At 43.0% G+C, this 21,351-nt stretch overlaps 1 protein-coding gene across 2 annotated transcripts; it reads right to left on the reverse strand.

Moving 5' to 3' along the window:
* Positions 1 to 23: 23 nt before the first annotated feature.
* On the reverse strand, positions 24 to 15,574 carry PIP4P1 (phosphatidylinositol-4,5-bisphosphate 4-phosphatase 1). Of its 2 annotated transcripts, none has more exons than XM_081933640.1 (7): positions 15,445 to 15,574; positions 12,638 to 12,837; positions 8,694 to 8,800; positions 5,861 to 5,966; positions 3,847 to 3,899; positions 2,927 to 3,017; positions 24 to 1,928 (listed from the first exon to the last, which is right to left on the reverse strand). In XM_081933640.1, the coding sequence occupies exons 1-7, from the start codon at positions 15,545 to 15,547 to the stop codon at positions 1,785 to 1,787; spliced, it is 804 nt and encodes a 267-aa protein (XP_081789766.1). In that variant the 5' UTR covers positions 15,548 to 15,574; the 3' UTR covers positions 24 to 1,784. The 2 variants fall into 2 exon arrangements, with proteins under 2 accessions (XP_081789766.1, XP_081789765.1); XM_081933639.1 differs by lacking the exon at positions 15,445 to 15,574 and adding an exon at positions 14,883 to 15,164.
* Positions 15,575 to 21,351: the final 5,777 nt, after the last annotated feature.

A 21,351-nucleotide genomic window follows, 5' to 3' on the forward strand; every position in this document is an offset into this window, starting at 1 on the left:
GTCTCATTCTGAAAAAAAAAAAAAACCACAAGGCTGCAGCTTCCTCTCCAGTTAAGTCAGATATGGAATCGCTACTTTTATTTATTTACAATCATCCAATTCATGGAATAGTTACTTTTTTAATTTATTTACAACCATCCAGTTGTGCCTGTGGAAGAGAAGGAAAAGGACGGACAGACATGTTCAATCATGGCTGAAAAAGAGACAGACATACGGTGCAAGTAGACAGGCAGGCAAGCAAGCAGGCAGCCAACACACGGAGGAAAGTTATTTTAAATAGTTCTATGTACATTTTACTCCTTATATACAAGCTGCAACAGGCTTGGGGCTATAAGCTCGATGCCACGGAGGTGGGAGAATTAAAATATTGAGGCCAAGAGAGAAGACGGGGGTAGAGGACTTGGCGCTGAGAAAAACCAAGCTAGGTTCGAACCAGGACTGTGACATTTCCCTAGGTGGAATGTCTTTGTTGTATGACTCAGGGCATCCTTTCCTCTGTACGACAGAGTGCATGCACCCTTTCCCTCCCGCTTCAGTCTACATCATCAATTAGTAAGACAAAAGAAAGGATGGAAATCTGATTTAGTAGGCTCTGGAAGAAGATAGTTCTGCGCCTCAAGTCAAGGTCGAAATAAATGTCCCCGTCCCCCCTCCAGCTCTCTCAAATCCACTGCAGGTGGTGTTCGCCAGCAGTTCTCCCTTCAACCTTCCGAACAAAAACAATAAACACCGTAGCCATGGTTTGAAAGGGCTCTTTAGAGAGAGAGAGAGAGAGAGAGGTGATGGTTCCTAAGGCTGCTCTCATCTCACCCGCTGAAAACACGGTTTGGATCGTTGGGAGAAGAAAACAGGGAAGTGGCCCCTTCAAGGAATGTGCAAAAGATTAAGAAAAAGAAAAGCAGAAACGTAATGAAGCTAAACTCCTTTAGCGGAAGACCTGGATCTCACATTGTAGATCACAGAAAGGGGGTGGGGAGGTGGGAGGTAAGGGCTGAAATTCATTAAATGAATATCTGGACCAATCCCGGGGCTTTGATACTAACCTTTATGGAACGGCCCTTCTCTCATTCCCCGGGGGGGAGGCCCATTCACATTTGAGGATTGTGGAAACGGCCTCGAAACCTTGCAGCTTTTAGCTACCCCCCCACATTACTGACCACAGGATGACAAAAACAAGAAAGAAAAAAAAAAATACAGCAGCGATTCCTGGAGACTCTTTTGCCTTTCCTTCTCAACCAGGAAAGATTTTTTTTTAAGTAGCCTCTGATGGGAGCCGAGAACAGAGTCCTGAAAACACCAACTTCTTAAGTGCCCCCACGCTGTAGAACTGTAGTGCTATCTCAAGGGGATCCGCTGTGGGCCATCTCCAAACGTCATCACAAAACATCCGCCACCGGGGTTTGATGCCAAACCGTCCAGTTGCGTTTTCAAGTTTTTTCTTTTGGGAACGATTAGTATTCACTTGCAGGATCCATAGGAACTTTTGCTTCCCGCAGGGGGATGGCAGAACCCGGCAGAACTGCGGGTTTTCGGCTCCTTTGGAGTCAAAATTGTCCTTTCTTTTGCCATCAATCCTGGCTCTCAAGAGCAACAGAGATGGAAGAAGGTAGATATCAGGGTTTTCCCATAGATGCTCGGATGTTGACGCCGGGAGCGAGCACAGCAAGAAGGTGGCAGGGCAGACCCAACTTCAAATGGAAGCGGAGGGGAGAAGAAGGGCCCTGGGTCCCCCGGAGGTGAGGTGGTGGGGCAGCGGTGGGAAACCAAGAAGAGCTTGGGGAGGCTCACGAGAAGTTCTGGATGGGGTGGCTGACTCTCATGCAAGCCCAGTACATCGCTCGGCCAAGGAAAACCAAAGCCAGGAAAATCACCACAGCCCAGGAAGCATAGACACCCCTGTACTGCTGGGCTTGTTTCCAGGTACCAAACTAGAGAATGAAAGAAGAGTGAAAAAATCAGCTTCACAACAAAACAGCTTAATAGATTTACTGTGAAAGATAAAGATGTGTGTGTGTGTGGTGTGGTCCAATTTTGACTCCCAAATGCTGAAGGTTGTGGCGACGTGAACTTTCTATCTTACATGCGTAGTCCTCCCTTTTATTTATATATATATATCATGTTTCCCCAAAAATACAACCTGTCCTGAAACTAAAGCCTTGCCACATTTTTCGCATGGGCAAAAATATAAGCCCACCCCTGAAAATAAACCCCCTGGACAACCCCCGCCCCTCCGGCCAGGCAGAACACAGCTCACCGACATAGCGGTAATCTGAAGGCGCCAAGCCGTAGGAGCCGGGAGGGGAAGGCGCTCCCATTGCTTGGCGCCTTCGGAATACTGCTAGGTTGGGGAGTGGCATTCTGCCTGGCCGGAGGGGGAAGTTGCTGGGCGGCTGCTCCCTTGCGAACTGGCTCTCGAAGAGCCGGGCACAGCCTCAGGGGCGAAGCAGCCATGAGGTGACCACGCTCACGAGCAACCATTCCTCTCTCCACTCCTCTCTCCCCTACTCTTTTCCTCCCTTCTGCTTCCCTGTCTCCTAACCCCTCTCTCCCTCCTTTCCTCCCCCTTTCTCTCTTCCACTCTCTCCACTTAGCTTACATGGTATATATCAGCTTCTGAGCAAACTCCATTTAATATATTGATTTCGGATGTTGAGTGGCATGTTCAGTCACCTCCCTGCTAAGGGAAAAAGTGACCTTAAGTCAAGACTGACCTTGGACACATTCCTGTAGGCTTCTTGGCTGCAAGACCAATGGAGTTTGTTTCTTATGTTCTTCCAATTTTTTAACCTTCTCATCCCAAAGCCCTGGGATTTCCAGGTATCAACAGACATGGCCACCTTTAATGGTCCCATCCTAATCTCATCCTTTTGAGACCCCAACACATGCCACCCCCAACCCTAGCTAGATGCCCCTCGTTCACACTTACCGCCAGCCCCGTTGCTGTCACAGCCATCAGCACGCCCAAGAGAAGACAACATAAGCACCTTTTCCTCGGATAGCGGCGCCCAATGGAAGAGCTGGGGGTACAAAGAGCGGCAATGGAGCAGTAAGTCAAGCATCCAGAGTCACTCCTACAAAGTTCCACTCCCCTCCCGTAATTTGTAGCTCTGACCACTGAGTTCTGACTGAGGCTTCCCTTGTGTTCTGACCAAGGCTTTCCCAGAGCATGAAGCAAACTCCTTGTCCTGAGAAAAGCCCCTTTTATTAATTTACTGTGAATTCTGCTCATTCACATCAAGCAGAATCACGAACCAATTAAGCGAACTAATTGTCTCCTGCAAACTCCACTCCCCTTTTGCTCCTCTTTTGTTTCTTCTGGGAGGGGCCATTCATCATCCACCTGTGGCCTTACTCCAAAGTTGACCCCTGTTCTTTAGCTGTTCCCTTCGTCTGGCAACTTTACACATGCGCACACTGGGAACAGGCTCCAGCTGTTCTTCTGCCCCACTGATGCCCAACTCTGAAGGCAGCTGATAACTGTCAGACGACCCTGGCCCCATCTCTGCCTCGGACACAGAACCTTTATCAGAGCCGTCCCCAGACTTCAGGACTGGCCCATGTCCCTCCCTAAACTCCTCACTGTCCGAGTCTGCTGCCCATTCTGCTGGCGGCCACAACATCTTGCCTATCAAGGATAAGCAATAGACCTTTTCTCTAGCTAAGGGGGGTGGGGGGGAGAGATGTGGACTCAGGTTCCTCACTCTCTTTGAAGCTGAACCCCAGAAACAGCAAGTTCCCTCCCCCATTCCAGTTACTAATATCGAGGTACAATGTAAAACTTGGAGAACATTCTGCAAATGCTTCTCCTCCTCCTTCTCGCCCAATTCCTTCCCCAGAGTAACTCACACTTTACGGCAGTGCGGGCATCGGGCTAAAGTGCGATCTGTGAATTCTGTCCACTGGAGAGACAAAAAAGAGAGAAGGCCTTGGGAAGGACAGCTTGACCTGACGAGTCCCGTTTTGCCGCCGCAAATAGGCTCATTTTTTAAGGAGGCGCACTAAGCTGCTCCTCCAAATAGCAATAGCATTTAGACTTATATACCGCTTCACAGGGCTTTACAGTTCTCTCTAAGCAGTTTACAGAGTCAGCATATTGTCCCCAACAATTTGGGTCCTTATTTTACTGACCTCGGAAGGATGGAAGGCTGAGTCAACCTTGAGCCTGATGAAATAACATAACACAGGTTATGTAGACAGTAAACACAGGGTCAATCAAAATGGACTCATATGTCTATACCCCAATGCACAGAGTATGATGAATAAACAGGACGAAATAGAAATTCAAGTAAAAGAGGGCAGATAGATATTGCTGCCATTACAGAAACTTGGTGGGATGAAACCCACAAATTGAACATACAGCTAGAAGGATTTAAATTATTTAAAAGAAATAGACCAAATAAAAGAGGAGGTGGAGTTGCACTATATATAAGAAATAATTACCTCTCTACAGAAATTAGAGCACAACAATGATGAGAATTATCTTGAATGCATTTGGGTCAATATTAAAGATTGGGGGGGGGGGGGGATTGACATTGCCATAGGTCTTATACTACGGGCCACCCAACCAAGCAGAGGAAATAGATGCACTTTTTGCTAGTCAGCTAAGGTATGTAAAAAGCACACCACAATAGTAGTGGGGAATTTTAACTACCCTGACATCAACTGGGAAACAAACTCTGCACCAAGTGGAAGATCCAGCAGGTTCCTAACAAACCTAGCAGACAACTTTGTTTCCCAAAAAGTAGAGAAGGGAACAAGGGGATCGGCCATATTGGACTTAATTCTCACTAACAGAGAGGGGGCAAGTGACCATGCAATATTGGAATTCAACATTATGTAAACACAAGTAGTAGAACAAAGTGAAACTAGAGTCTTGGACTTTAGGAGAGCTAATTTCAATAAATTTAGAGAGAGCTTGGGAAAAATTCCATGGATGAGAATCCTCAAGGGGAAAACAACTCAAGAAGCTTGGGAAATTTTGAAAAATGAGATTACAAAAGCCCAGTCTAACACAATACCAATGAAGAAGAAAAATAACAGCTCCCAGAAGAAACCAGCATGGCTGCATAAAGAACTCTCTGACAAATTGAAAGACAAAAAAGTTAAGTATAAAAAGTGGAAAGAGGAGGACATAACTAAGGCAGAATATAAGCAAATAGCCTGGGCCTGTAAAGATGAAGTAAGGAAAGCTAAGGCTCACAATGAAGAAAGGCTTGCCACAAATGTTAAAAACAAGAAAAAAGTTAAGGAAACAATTGGTCCATTGCTGGGAGAAAGTGGCAAGAAGGTGACAAGCAACAGGGAGAAAGCAAAATTATTTAACTCATGTTTTGCATCTGTCTTTACACAAAGGGATAAAACAATCCAACCTATCAAAAACAGCACCACAAAAATCAGATTAGGAACACAAGTTGAAATAGGGAAGAAAATGGTGAGTACCAATCTGGGTCCTCATACTCTAACCACTGCACAATTGCAGCCATCCTCAACTTACAACAGTTCATTTAGTGACCGTTGGCAGTTATACCACCACTGGGGGGAAAATGGCATGATCATTTTTCACACTTATGGCCATTGTGCGGCATCCCCGTGGTCATGGGATCAAAATTCGGATAGTTGACGACTAGTTCCTATTTATGACGGCTGCAGTGTCCCAGTGTCATGTGATCCCCTTTTGCGACCTTTCGACAAGCAAATTCCATGGGGAAGCCGGATTCACTTAATAACCGCGTTACCAATTTAACAACTGTAGGGATTCACTTAACAAACGGGACTCAAATCAGAGTTTGTAAGTTTGTAATTTTCTTCTGATAACAGGTCCTCGTTTTTTCCTCCCCGTTCCCTTCCACAGCACCCTTACCAGGAAATTATTTTCGCAGTGGCCGCAATTGACACGCACACCTACAGGCTGAGGTTCAGGACTTGGAGGGCCAGGGTGAACGGGCCCTAAGTTTATGACCCTTTTACTAGGGAGAAAACAGAGGGGAGAAAAGAGGTTTAGATTATTCTTCTTGTCAATCCACTTGGCCCCACCGAACACCTATTTCCAAGCCAGTGAAACTCATCATGGAGAATAAAGTTGACGTTGGATTTAAACATGACTATATATCTATATATCTAAACTCAGATCCAAACCTAGCATGGACAGCTAACCCCTCACATTCAAAGGAAGCCCTTCAACATGCCAACATCTTTCTGGTTTCATCAGGGCAACTGCTGCTTTTATTCTCTAAGCATAAACACCCTCTTCCAGGAACAAACAAACAAACAAACAAACAAAAAACCAGGGTCAAACTATGAAGAGAGAGGGAGAATCCCCCTTTTTCTTCTCTCTCTGGGCACATTTTTTTCCTCTGAAATTGCCACAGTTTTAGCTTGATTACTCCAATCTGTATCTTTGCTTTCTAGTTCTTTGGTAAATGGAATCCTACCCACATTATTGGATCACACCACCTCCCCAACATGCCACCTGGGTAAAAAGTTGGAAAAATCAATGCTGAACAATTGGTTTGGAAATTCCATGAAAAATATCCTTACAAACCCAAAGTTGATCTTGCAGGTGGCAGGGGAAGTTAGTTTTATATGTGTATGTGTTGTTAATTTTTAACCTAATTGCAATCTTTATGTATTCTGTGTCATTGCAGGACTTCCTTTTCAGTTGAAGGGTCTGTCGAGCCTGAATTTGACCTATGTGTAGTCATTTTATTTAGCTCTCTATTATACTCATTTATTCCATTTTCTTTCTCTTTACCAAGTAAGGGTTTTTGGGGGGCTCCCCACATTCTAAGGTGGGAGGGAAGGAGCGAATAGATAGTGAGGATTGTTTTGGCTAGGTGAGCTTCTTTCCCGTGGGAACAGAGGCTGCTCCTGCTGAGAACGGAAGGAGGAGTTTGAAGACACCGGGCAATGTGGATTGGGTGTTTATTGGAGGTGGTGACTTTTGAGGGATGTTTCTAACTTACAATATTACATGGTGTAATTCCGGTTTGGGTCAGATCCAGAATCAGAACAGACTTTGCCAATTTGATGTCTACCTAAATAAAAGAAATTTGTTTTCGAAGATGGATTTTGCGCATTTCTTTTTTGAATGGGTTTCATCGCTTGGAAACCTGACACTAAATCTCTCACACAGCCTACTTTTCTCCAAACACATCAAAGTTTTGCACTCATTAAGAAATTAGCCTTTTGTTCACAAGTGCAAAACTTTGATGTGTTCTTCCATGTTTGGCATAGATTGTTAAGCCCAATAGTTTTGGGAAAGTGCTGTATTTACATTGGTGTGAAGAAACCCATTTTTTGAATTGGGTGCCTTTAAAATACAGAATAACAGAGTTGGAAGGGACCTTGGAGGTCTTTTAGTCCAACTCCCTGCTCAAGCAGGAGACCATTGAGATGAGCATCCTAGAGAAACTGAATAAATACAAATAAATGAAAAATGGTTGCCGTACAAAATTGTAAGCCAGTTTTTTTTTTCTAAATGCAAGGTAATTGTACATTCTGCTACCTCTCTTCCCGACCTGCCTTACCTTCTGTTGAATATTGTTAAACCTTATATTTTTACAATATTTGCTAAAATATCTTTATATATGTGCGCGGCTGCTAGGATGGTCTGCATTTGAAATTGGAAAGTAATGTACAATTCCTTCAGTAGAAGAATGCGCATAACTACCTTGCATTTGGAAAATAAATCTGGCTTACAATTTTGTACGGCAACCATTATTTATTTATTTATTATTTATTCAGTTTCTACAGGATGCTCATCTCAGTGGTCTCCTGCTTAAGCAGGGAGTTGGACTGGAAGACCTCCAAGGTCCCTTCCAACTCCGATATTCTGTATTCTAAGGGCACTCAATTTCAGCCCTTGGAGCAATGTTGTTCAACCTTGGCAACTTGAAGATGTGTGGCCTTCAATTCCCAGATACCCTGGCTAGGGAACACTAGGAGTTGAAGTCCTTCCTTACAGTTGCCAAGGAAGGTTGAAAAACACTGCCCGGAACAGTATAGGGTCTCCTACTTGAGCAGCGGGGTTAGATTAGAAGACCTTCAAGGGTCCTTCCAACTCAATGACTCTGGACAGCTGACAATTTTTGGACTATAATTCTAGCCATGGTTTTGCTCTACATCTGAAATTAGGGATGTATAACTTTTAACATTTAAGTCATGATTTGTTAAATAAGGATATACATTTCTTACTGATTAGGTAAGACTAATTTTTTCATTTTAACTTATATTCTATGTCATAATTGTTGTTGATACTAATATATTTACTTGATCTGTAGTTTTAAAATGTCGTAAGTTATTTAAATGTGTAGAAGTCAGTTCATTATTCCTCTAGCTCTACGTATATTTATGTGAGCCACCAAGAGTAATTTGTGATTATGAAAGCATATAAATATGTTGAATTAACAAATACACATAAATATCTCTTTTTTCCTTTGCAATTTTTTCCTCTTCGTGCTTCTGTTTCCCCCATAAAATATATATATATATATATATATATATATATATATATATATATATATATATATATATAGAGAGAGAGAGAGAGAGAGAGAGAGAGAGAGAGAGAGAGAGAGAGAGAGAGAGAGAGAGAGAGAGAGAGAAAGAGAGTGAATGTTTAGAAAGCTATTTTTGATCCAATATTAAAATAACCTGAAAAACATAACTAGATAATTCCCTTTCCCACCCATTACCAATATATCCGTGGACAGGCGATGCGTTGTGAGGTCACTTTGCAGATCAAAAGACAGTTGCAAGGGCATCTGACATACTTCTTACCAGGTGGGGCATTTTTAATTGGCTGCAGAAGGAAAAAAAGAACATTTTTGAAAGTTAAACAAGTTGAACATGTTTCCTGGTTTAAGAAGAAAGAAGGTCACAAGAGGGCAAAGAATCCAATCCATCTGTCAGGCATTGAACCAAGATTACTAGTGACACTCTCATTCATCTCAATGTATCTGTAAACATTTAAACTGAATTAATACGTATTTTAAAAAATAAACAGGTAGCCAACAGGCGCAGTGGACAACAGGTTTAAATGTTTTGGCCAAATTGGGAAAACAGTCTAGAAACTAATTTGTGATTATTATTTTTTCCCTGAAGAAAGCACAGGACATCCTATCAAAATCCAGTTGCAAGTAAGTAACAAATGTACTTTTGTCTACACGGGAATTTATGTGTTATCTTTATTTTTCATAGCTTTGTTAGTTAGTTATTAGGTATTGCACTCGACTCATGCTCAAGAAGCTGAGCTAGTGCTAATCTGAATAAGAAAAGCCAGGCTAGTTAAGCCTAACCTTGGATAAAGTGTATATTTCAGGAAACATGGTTAACAAAAATATGGCATTCAGAAGACACCTATTTTACACTGAGAAAAAAAAAATACATAAAAGCAGAAGGAGGAAAGAATGGCAGCGTGGAAAGGGCAAGGTCCTTTTCACATGTGTTTGATTTTCATTGCAATCTTAACAGGTAAATTCGTTATGTCAAAGGTAACTCTGGATGGGGCTGGGGCACAAGATAAGGTACAATTGATAAGTGCACCTTGAACACCTAGCAAATCTGAAGTCATATCTTAAACTCCAAAGGAAATTCATTTATTTTTTAAAGCTTCTGTCTATCCATGATAAAGATAAGATAAAAAGTCTTCCGAATAAGCTTACATGGGAGGCGAAAGGGAAACCATCAAAGTGAAATTCAGGATAATATTCTCTCAAACAAATCCAACTATTGAACTGGATTTTAAATTATTGAGGGGACCCGAGCAACTATTTAGACTTTCAGTTTTGTGCTACCTGCAGCTGCAGGGACTGAAGATGTTGCAGATTGGCAATGCTAATTTTCAGGTTTATATTTTCAGAAGACTTGAGAAAACCAGTATCAGAAAAGAAAACTTGAATAGGAAAGGAGTTCTAGGACAAGTTCCCAGTTTTAGAGGAAGCCTTTTCCTCCACAGAATATTTTGTGTCTGAAGTGTTCTACATTGTCTTGATAACACTCTTTAAGGTAGGGTAATTTTAGCAACTCCACAAGTGGGACCTAAAAGGTGAGAGGGGAGGGGTGGTGTTAGCTGCCACCTCACGTTTTCTTGTGTACTTTGCTACTATGACAGTTTCTTGCGTACTTTGCTATTATGACCATTTGCCATGAACTCTGGGGAGGGTGGATGGGAGGTAGGCTGCTTGAAAGGCAAAAGTGAAAGTTTTAACTGCTGTTATCTCCCTGAGATTCTGCTTCAAGGTCACAAGGCTGGAAGGAGCACATCTGCATACCAACCTACTGAAAACATCTTGCTTCAATCTGATTGGATGGGGGGGAGGGGGAAGCAATGGGGGGCACTTAAGGACTACTTGTAATGTTACATGAGTTTCCTATTGTTGGTTCTACCCCGCACTTCTTCTCAAATAAACCTCTCATCACGGATAAATTCCTACTTTATAATTGGCGTATTTATTTGTAACTATTTAAATGAGTAACAAGCACATTCCATCCAGGAGCAAAAATTAATTGTGCAGCATGCAAAAAATATGTTACGTTCATTTCGAATTTCCTGTCTGTCAATTTCACTGAAAGACTTCAACTTTCAATAATGCCAGGAGAAGAGAAATTAAGGCGAAGGAAAAATAAAAGCTCCAGTTGTTTTTTTCTCAGCCAAAATAAACAAGAACCTACACATTGTTCACTGAGGTAATGTACAGGCCAAATTTCAGGGATTAAAAAAAAACTCTTCCAATCGAAACTCTAATGTAAAGAAATAAAAACTTTCATATGAGACTAGTTCAAATGAGTTGAGATGAACAATACCTTCACAACCAAATCAAAAGGAGAGGAAGGCGGGGAGGAATAAAAAGAGAAGGAGAAAGGGGAAGAAGAGGAAGGGAGGAGGAGAGAGGTAAGGGGTAAGGAAAAGGAGAGGAAGAAGGAAGAAAGTAGAGAATCGAGGGAGGAAGGGAAAGCAGGGTGGTGATATTACAAATAGGTGTATGGGATGATAAGCAAAGCAACCTCGAAAGTATACTATTTTTTATGGAAAATAAATATGTAAAGGTGATAAATACAATAAGAATAATAACGAGGTGAATGTGTACTTGTAATCTGTATGTAAGAGATTAAATTTTTTTTTAAACTTTTCAAACAACAACAACCAAATCAACCCAATAAAACAGTACACTACAATAAATAATCCCAGCTAAAGGAGAACACAAATATAATCCTTTGAGGAGGAAACATAAACGAAGGGAAAAAAAAGAGAAAGGAATCCTTTTAACAAACGGCCTTGTGCAGAGTCAGGCCTCAGATCCAGTTTGCTGAGTATTGACTATGCTGACTTGAGCGCCAACAGCTCTCAAGGGACCGAAGAGTCTGCCTGAAAGCTAACACAAGTGCTCCATCCGAAAGCCATGTCAGCAGATTTGCAGTTGTGGCTTATACTCTTTTCCAAGGTGTGTGTGTGGGTGTTTTTTTTTAAGGCAATCATCCTCGCTATGTTAAAAAAAGAAAGAAAAGCCCTACATATTTGAAACAACTGGCGAGAACTATGGGAATATAAGCCTCCCTTTGTCTTTGACTAGCTTTATTGTATGATGGTAGCAACTGGCAGGAGGCCAGGAGTTCTGCCTGCCCAATTGTGGAATTGAGCTGAAGTTAAACCAAGCAGGGGAGGTGACCCTGAGAAGCACTGCTTGTCTCCAGCTTTCTATCTGGTTCACAGGTCAACTCATCGTCCTTTACATGTACTTGTGCTTTATTTGACCAAGTGTGGTTAGACACACATGAAATCTATCTCCGGTGCAGAAGCACTCGATGTCACTTACAAAACAGTAGAATGGAACAATATTAAAGTGTACAACTGATAAAAGGGGGAAGTAAGAAATAATAAAGGGGATAAATAATACTGCAGCCACATCCTATGGATTGATGTGGATACACATTAGGCCAAAACAAAAAACGAAAAGAAAAAAAAACCCTTAGTCACTGTATTTTGTCAACTGTGAGAATTAGGTGTTCAGCATAGTGATAGCACAAGGGAAGTAACCCTCCCTGTGACTAGTTGTCTTGGCATACAATACCCTATAGCAGTGATGGAAAACCTTTTGGGGACCGAGGGCCCAAACCAGAGCACGCCTGTGTGTGCATGTGCGTGTGCTGGGTAACTAGAAACCTGAAGACCAGCTGGCTGGCACATGCATGCATGTTCTCAGGCTGTTTTCCATGCTGTTTTCTGCCCAAAAAGCAGCCTGGAAAATGGCCCAAAAAACTATCTGGTTTTTGGCTGTTTTCAGGCCATTTTCCAGTGCTCCGGTGAAGACCAGGTGGCTGGTGTGGGGAAACCAGAAGAGAGGCTGGCAATGGCATGCATGCCCAGAGAGAGGGCTCTGCGTGCCACATCTGGCGCACATGTCATAGATTCACCATCACGGCCCTGTAGTGCTGTCCCAAGGGAAGGAATTGAAAATTTATGTCCAGAATGGGAGGGATCTGCCAATATCTTCTCAGCCCCCCCTTCTGACCTGCGCAATATGCAAGTCTTCTATGGCAGGCAGATATTCCACATCTTACATCCCACCCAGCTGCTTCTTGCCTTTACATCTTTCCACGCTGCCTCCCATGTCCCACGTCCCACTCTGACCGTGCTCACCGTGGCCTCATTGCAAACGCTACATTTCACCACGTGCTGATGCATCTTTCCCTCCACGTTGATGGGGCTCTGGCAGACTCGGCAAGTGATCATAGGAGTGTTGCCACTCTCCGGTGACGCCATTGGGGAATACGGCGGGGGATCTTCTGCGGGCAGTATGGCGGCTTGGCTCCCATCGAGACTGCTGAAGGAGGAAAATCCTTGGAAGGGAAGGGAGAAAGAATCACAGTGAAAAGTGAGCATCCAACTACCGTTCTATGGTGCTGCTGTTAAATTTACAGTCCCCCACCCCCCCTTGATCCTTCTTCTGGATCTCACCTGCATTTCATTCTCCTGAAATTTCTCCACCACCACCACCAACAACAACCTTTGATTCCCACCTCTAAATTTGTTCATCTTCCACCCACAAAGCCCTGTAGAGGAGGGCCTTAATGGAGAGAGGGGAACTCTGTATCGAAACAACCAGGACCGGAAAAAACCCCGGTCCAAACCAGGGGTCAGCAACTCGTGGCTCTTTCATCCCTCTGCTGCAGCTCCCTGATGCTCAAAATATGTGCCACAACCACCAATGTGTGATATCCACCAGCACATGATTTATTGAGCTTTTTGACCCCCGGTAGGCCAACCATGGTATAAATCCAAGAAAAGAAAAGTTTCACAAGAAAACAGAACGTTTACTTCAACTACATATGCTAGTTCTGCAGCCGTTCGGGAAATAATCAGGCATGGGAAGGGTTTTGTGGCTGCCGGTGTTTTCCTTTCTGTGGGAAACGGGCTCAAATGGCTCTCTGAGTGTTTAAAGTTGCCGACCCCTTGCCCAGACAATGAAGGAGGAATGAGAAAACATTTGAAGCCACCTTCATAATTCGCATTAGTATAAGAGAGAGAGGAGGTGAGCCATAATTAAGACTTTTATTTACAAACATCTACTTTTATTTACAATCTACAGGTATCTAATTTTATCTATAAATATCTACAGGCCCCTCACACCATAAGCTGTTTCGACTTCTCCAATCAGGATGCCACTGTAAGGCATTGCAGGCCCAAATAACTGGGCACAAAGATAGTCCCCCCCCCCCCAATCACTCTGCTAATCACCTAATTTCCACAGCACTGTCTGATCCCTAAGGATATTTACCCATTTAATAGGGCTGTATTGCTATTATCCTTTTCATTTGGACATAAATTGTTTCAACTTCTGCCCCCAAAACGACGCTATAGGGCACTGCACACCAGAACAACTAGAGACAAGGACCGTTTCCCCCCCAAATGCCATCACGCTAAACAACTAATTCCCACAACACTGTCATATTACCTACTAAGACTGCATTGCTATTACTCTTCTCTTCCTTGCTAGTACCTATCTCTCCCCACTTATGACTATAACCATGTTGCTTGTATCTTTAGAATTTATATTGTTTTTATTTGTTTCCTAGTACGATTTGATACCTTATTAGTAACCTTGACTATCACCGTTGTACCTTTTTATTCTTGACAAATGTATTTTATTCCCTTTATGTAAACTGAGAGCATATGCACCCAAAACAAATTTCTTGTGTGTCCAATCGCACTTGACCAATAATTCAATTCTATTCTATTCTACTCTTCTATTATCTTATCCTATCCTATTATTCTATTCTATTTTGAGGATTGGTTACTACAGAGGATCTCTTTCAACGTAGTTTTGGTCTGGAATCAATTTCTTGGTTTGATCTACATCTTGGGACTGACAACTCTTAGCAATTCGGATCTAGCTTTCCTTTGAGTAAAGCATTTGGGTGGAACCAGACTAATAATTTTTTAAAAAATGTATTTACTGCCTAGGGCAGGGGTGGGGAACTGTGGCTCTTTTGCGAATTGTGGACTTCAACTCCCAGAATTCCTGAGGCAGCTATGTTGGTTCTGGAATTCTGGGAGTTGAAGTCCACAAGTCGCAAAAGAGCCACAGTTCCCCACCCCTGGCCTAGGGGATAGCAAGCCCCCCCCCACCCAACCAATGTAAGGATGCTCCTACCAAAAGAGCTTGAGACGAAGTGCTGCCTTTCTGATTGGATATTCCAATTCCAATTTTACACCCCCCCCACCGAGCCACGCCCCCCACGCACAAACCAAGCCCCTGGTTTGATGACCCCCCCTCCTCTCTAGGATATTTTCATCTATCGCCCCCCTCACTCCCAGACCCCACCCACCCCTCTCATTTCTCAGCGGCCGTCCCAGGAATGTAAACGAGGGAAAGGCGAATTACCCTGTGGCGGGGTGGGTTTTCCCGGAGCAGCCGAGACGGACCCCGACCCCAGACCCGCCGGCCCCACCAAACCTCCGGAGCCGAGGCTGCTCCCATCGCCAGGCTCGGCTGGCAGCAGCGGGGAGCGTTCACCATCCGCAGCCATCGCCGCTGCGGCTCTGCACCCGTAACCGCCCGCGTTCCTTTCGGCTTCCGTAGCGCACACGCCCCCGCCCCCTCGCAATTCCGGATCACTCTTGTCACATGACGACCCTATGGCATCACCCTACCGGTAACTCGGTCCCTATCACGTGACCAGAAACGGGTGGCGATAGTGGGCGCCGCGCTCCTGATTGGTCGGGAGAGGCTGTGACGGCATGTCGTCCGCTTCGTTCCATTGGAGGCTAATCGTGCGCGTTCTTTCGCAGTCCCACCCTCGTCCCGTGACTCTTCCTGTGCCTCCTTATTGGCTGCTTCTTACAGGCGGATCCCAGTTTGTCCCGAATCATCGTTTCTTTCCTGATTAGTTATTACTCCACCCCTCTTCTCTCGTAAGTCCGACGTTTAAGGAGTTTTAACTCACGTGACGGTGAATCGCGGGTGCTAATTGGCTTAGCTTTTCCGTTCCACAGTACTATCCTAGGAGCCACCCTGAAGCTGACGTGAGGGAACGTCTGCTCTCCCATTGGGCGGGTCGAAGTTCCCCATTGCTTGTCCTACCAATCGCTCCTCCTTTTCTAAGGAACGCCTCCCCCTCAACCATGATTGACGGTCTTCGTGAAAATTCCGCCCCAGAGTTCGAATCCTCAATTTAAAGAGAAAAGAAAGGTAGCCATCCAGTCGCGCACGTGCTTCGTTTCGCGCGTGGAAAGCCACGCGGAACTCATCCCCCCCCCCAAAAAAAAGGAAGACAGGAAATATTCCACCGGTTTGTGTCTTTTCTTTTCTAGGATAAGCCTAGGAAGCTTCTTTTAGCCAAGGACTTTTCAAATGTGGCCACTTTTAAGATATGCGGACTTCGGCTCCCAGAATTCCCCCCAACCATTTGTGAAAATGGCTGGGGAATTCTGGGAGTTAAAGTGGCCCAGTTTCAAAAACGCTGAGGTTAAATGAGGATTGATAGGATTTAACTGCGATTGGTTAAATTGCAATTAATTTGATTAGTAGAATATAACTGCAATTGGTTACATTGGAATTAATTAATGAGGTTGGTAGGATTTAACTGCAGTTGGTTACATTACAATACAATAGCAGAGTTGGAAGGGACCTTGGAGGTCTTCTAGTCCAACCCCCTGCCTAGGCAGGAAACCCTATACCAGTGGTGGGTTCCTCCCGGATCGCACCGGATCGCGCGCGCTCCCTTTCAGCGCTCCACCTGGCTTGCGCGCTCCCTTTCAGCGCTCCACCTGGCTTGCACGCTCCCTTTCAGCGCTCCACCTGGCTTGCGCGCTCCCTTTCAGCGCTCCACCTGGCTCTCGCGCTCCCTTCCGGCGCTGAAACCGGAAGTACAGTTTTGCCCGGCCCTGGCGAAGCAACGACGCCTGTCTGCGCTCCACCAGTTCGGCTGGGAACGGAGATGTTTCCTCAGCGGAGCGGAGTGCCTGAAAAGTCTTTTCAGGCGCTCCACTCCGCTGAGGAAACATCTCCGTTCCCAGCCGAGCTGGTGGAGCGCAGGCAGGCGTCGTTGCTTCGCCAGGGGCGGGGCAAGACTGTACTTCCGGTTTCAGCGCCGGAAGGGAGCGCGAGAGCCAGGTGGAGCGCTGAAAGGGAGCGTGCAAGCCAGGTGGAGCGCTGAAAGGGAGTGCGCAAGCCAGGTGGAGCGCTGAAAGGGAGCGCGCGCGATCCGGTGCGATCCAGCAGGAACCCACCACTGCCCTATACCATTTCAGATAAATGGCTATCCAACATCTTCTTAAAGACTTCCAGTGTTGGGGCATTCACAACTTCTGGAGGCAAGCTGTTCCACTGATTGACTGTTCTAACTGTCAGGAAATTTCTCCTCAGTTCTAAGTTGCTTCTCTCCTTGATTAGTTTCCACCCATTGCTTCTTGTCCTACCCTCAGGTGCCTTGGAGAATAGCTTGGCTCCCTCTTCTTTGTGGCAACCCCTGAGATATTGGAACACTGCTATCATGTCTCCCCTAGTCCTTCTTTCTATTAAACTAGACAGACCCAGTTCCTGCAACCGTTCTTCATATGTTTTAGTCTCCAGTCCCCTAATCATCTTTGTTGCTCTTCTCTGCACTCTTTCTAGAGTCTCCACATCTTTTCTACATTGTGGTGACCTAAACTGAATGCAGTATTCCGAGTGTGGCCTTACCAAGGCATTATAAAGTGGTATTAACACTTGACGTGATCTTGATTCTATCCCTCTGTTGATGCAGCCTTGAACTGTGTTGGCTTTTTTGGCAGCTGCTGCACACGGCTGGCTCATATTTAAATGGTTGTCCACTTGGACTCCAAGATCCCCCTCACAGTTACTACTGTTGAGCAAGGTACCACCTATACTGTACCTGTACATTTCATTTTTGTTGCCTAAATGTAAAACCTTACTCTTTTCACCATTGAATTTCATTTTATTAGATAGTGCCCAATGTTCAGGTTTGTCAAGATCCTTCTGTATCTTTAGCCTATCTTCTGGAGTGTTGGCTATTCCTACCAGCTTGGTGTCATCTGCAAATTTGATGAGTTCCCGATTTGTTCCCTCATCCAAATCATTGATGAAGATGTTGAAGAGTAATGGGTTAAATTGCAATTAATTAATAATTAGGTTCGTAGGAATTAATTGTGATTGGTGAAATTGCAATTAATTAATTAATTAGGTTGGTAGGATTTAACTGCAGTTGATTAAACTGTGAGAGGGATCTTGGAGTCTTAGTGGACCATATGAGCCAGCAGTGTGCAGCAGCTGCCAGCAGTGTGTAGCAGCTGCCAAAAAAGCCAACACAGTTCTAGGCTACATAAACAGGAAGATAATCAATATCATGTGAAGTGTTAATACCACTTTATAATGCCTTGGTAAGGCCACACTTGGAAAAGTGCATCCAGTTCTGGTCACTGATGTAAAAAAAGATGTTGAGACTCTAGAAAGACTGCAGAGAAGAGCAACAAAGATGATTAGGGACTGGAGGCTAAAACATGAAGAATGGTTGCAGGAATTGGGTATGGTTAGTTTAGTAGAAAGAAGGACTAGGGGCAGTGGTGAAATTCAAATTTTTTTTACTACCAGTTCTGTGGGCATGGCTTGGTGGGCATAGCAGGGGAAGGATACTGCAAAATCCCCATTCACTCCCCACTCCTGGGCGAAAGATTTTGCAAAATCTCCATTCCCACCCAACTCTGGAGCCAGCCAGAGGTGGTGTTTGCCTGTTCTCTGAACTACTCATAATTTACCCTACCGGTTTTCTGGAACCTGTCAGAACCTGCTGAATTTCACCCCTGACTAGGGGAGACATGATAGCAAGTGTTCCACTATCTCAGGGGCTGCCACAAAGAAGAGGGAGTCAAACTATTCTCCAAAGCACCTGAGGGTAGGACAAGAAGCAATGGGTGGAAACTAATCAAGGAGAGAAACAACTTAGAACTGAGGAGAAATTTCTTGCAGTTAATCAGTGGACCAACTTGCTTCCAGAAGTTGTGAATACTCCAACACTGGAAGTTTTTAAAACGAGATTGGATAACCATTTATGTGAAGTGGTGTAAGGTTTCCTGCCTGGGCAGGGGGTTGGACTAGAAGACCTCCAAGGTCCCTTCCAACTGTTATTCTATTCTAAATTGGGATTAATTAAATTGGTAGAGTTTAACTGCAATTGGTTACATTGCAATTAATAATTAGGTTGGTAGGAATTAACTGCAGTTGTTAAATTGCAATTAATTGGATTGGTAGGATTTAACTGCAAGCCCTTTACCATCCTTCTTGCTCTTCTTTGCATGTTTTCCAGTTTCTTATCTGTCCTTTGGTACTGAGGCAACCAGAACTGGACACAATGCAGGTAGTTCTCAACTTACGACTGCAATGGAGCCCAACATTTATGCTGCTAAGTGAGTTTTGCCCCATTTTACGTCTTTTCTTACTGTGGTTGTTAAGCAGATCACTGCAGTTGATAATTTCGTAACCCGATTGTGAAGTGAATCTGGCTTCCCCATTGACTTTGCTTGTCAGAAGGTCGCAAAAGGGCCTTGCCAAGACCTTGGGATGCAACAACAGTCATAAATATGAACCAGTTGCCAAGCATCTGAATTTTGATCACATGATGATTGGGAATGCTGCAACCGTGAAAAACAGTCGCAAGTCATGTTTTACAGTGCTTTTGTGACTCTGAACGGTCACTAAATGAACTGTTGTACATCGAGGACTCCCTGTGTTATAGATGTGGGCTGACAAGTCCAGCACAGAGCTGGACTGTCACTTCCTGTGATGTTGATTCTGCATTTCTCTTGATGTAGGCCAATATTACATTAAAGCTTTTGGCTGCTGCAACATGGCTCATGCTTAATCTGTGGTTTTTCAGATCATCCAGTTCAGTGGTGAAATCTACCCCCCCCCCTTTTACTGGTTCTGTGGGCATGGCTTTGTGAGGGCGGGGGGGGTCATGTGATGGTGGGCGTGACCAACTTTTTTTCCACTTTTAGCTTTTTTAAAGCTTTTTAAAGCATTTTTAAATGCTTTTAAAAGCGCAAAAAAAGAAGCTTCTGAAAATCGCGCTGCTCACAGCTGAGCTGTGCGATCCTCGGAAACGTTTTTGTTTACTACTGGTTCGCAGAACCAAGGACAATCGTCCCTACCGGTTCGGCCGAACTAGGAGGATTTCACCCCTCATCCAGTTCCTTTTCCCAAGTAACTTAACTAAGCCAGGTATTGTCTGTTTTGTATATGTTCCTGAATGCAGAACTTTGCATTTATCACTAACTGAACTCCAGTGGACTTGGGTGGCGAACAAAATTGGTGTGTGTGTATGGGGCGGGGGTGTGTGTGATCTTTTTTGTTAATTTCTGATTATGAAATCTCACACAGAAGGATTTTTTTTAAAAGGCACTGCCTCTATTCCCCCCCCCCCGAAACAAGAATTAAATATTACTTTCCCAAATATGTGTTCCCAATGTACCGTAAATTGTTTGCTTAGATCTGTTGACCTCATAACAGCTGGTATATTGATTGTGTGTAGTAATGGATAATGATACTGCATTCTTATCTCTGGTGGAAAGAGTTTTCCCAGCTCTTTCCCAACCATGGTAATATTGATTGGGAATAGCATGATATCTTGTATTTCAGCAGGTGCTATAGTGCTTAATCTTTGTCCACATACCAGAGGCTTTACTCCCTTCTGTGGTATTAAATAATTGGGATGCTTGGCTTTTAACATTCATAAATTGACAAGCGTGTGACACTAATTTGCAGAAAAGCTGTTACCAGTTCTGACTTCCCTATTTATTAGGGTCATGTGTCATCGAGAGACAAAATTGTTTTTTTAATATAAAAATTTTTATTTTTATTTTTAAACAAACATAAAACAAAAAGACATAAACACACACAAAATAAAAACCCTTCTCCAATTACTTACAGTGTGTCAATTAGTTACAAAGCTTTTGTGCTTTCTTACAATAGTCTTCATTTGCAATTTACATAAAAACTCATATCATCATTCTAATATATATGTGTACAATTGTTTATGGTTATTAAACATTCATTTGACTATAGCTATTATTACATCCTTTTTATGTAAAATATTCTAAATTTAAAATAAATTTATATTGTGGCATTTCAGTACATCATTCAGAAATCATCCAACAGTATTACATCTTTATATTCTATTCTATATATAATTATTTATCTTTTATAACAAAGCTTTTCAACATCCTCTCCATTGTCTTCACTTTCAATTTATATAAAATTTCATATTATCAATCGTGTGTGTGTGTGTGTGTGTGTGTGTGTGTCTGTGTGTATATATATATATATATTTGTAGATTTTCACGGGTGTAGGTATGCTGGTTTTGTTGTATTCGGGTCTTTTCCCGTGTAAGGTTGAGATTGTCTTTGCAACGTTTCGGCAGGATCACACCTGCCATCTTCAAGCTGCCATTTTAAGCCCACAGCTTGAAGATGGCAGGTGTGATCCTGCCGAAACGTTGCAAAGACAATCTCAACCTTACACGGGAAAAGACCCAAATACAACAAAACCAGCATATATATATATATATATATATATATATATATATATATATATATATATATATATATATATATATATATATATATATATATATATATATATATATATATATATATATATATATATATATATATATATATATATATATATATATATATATATATATATATATATATATATATATATATATATATATATATATATATATATATATATATGCATTATTATCATTATTAATCATTTATTTAGATATAACTATTATTACTTTATTTTATACATAATACTCTAACTTTAACTAAGTTTAACTTAATTTTTATT

The sequence above is a fragment of the Natrix helvetica genome (assembly GCF_964273705.1).
Source record: "Natrix helvetica genome assembly, chromosome: Z".
NCBI classification, from domain to species: Eukaryota; Metazoa; Chordata; class Lepidosauria; order Squamata; family Natricidae; genus Natrix; species Natrix helvetica.

What these genes read in the sequence shown, in the direction of transcription:
- PIP4P1 (XM_081933639.1), bottom strand. Translation starts at nt 15,027, where the DNA reads ATGGCTGCGGATGGTGAACGCTCCCCGCTGCTGCCAGCCGAGCCTGGC. An exon ending in AAAACCCACCCCGCCACAGG is followed by an intron (nt 12,838 to 14,882) that starts GTAATTCGCCTT and finishes TTCCCTTCCAAG; the next exon opens with GATTTTCCTCCTTCAGCAGT. An exon ending in GCGTTTGCAATGAGGCCACG is followed by an intron (nt 8,801 to 12,637) that starts GTGAGCACGGTC and finishes TTCCTTCTGCAG; the next exon opens with CCAATTAAAAATGCCCCACC.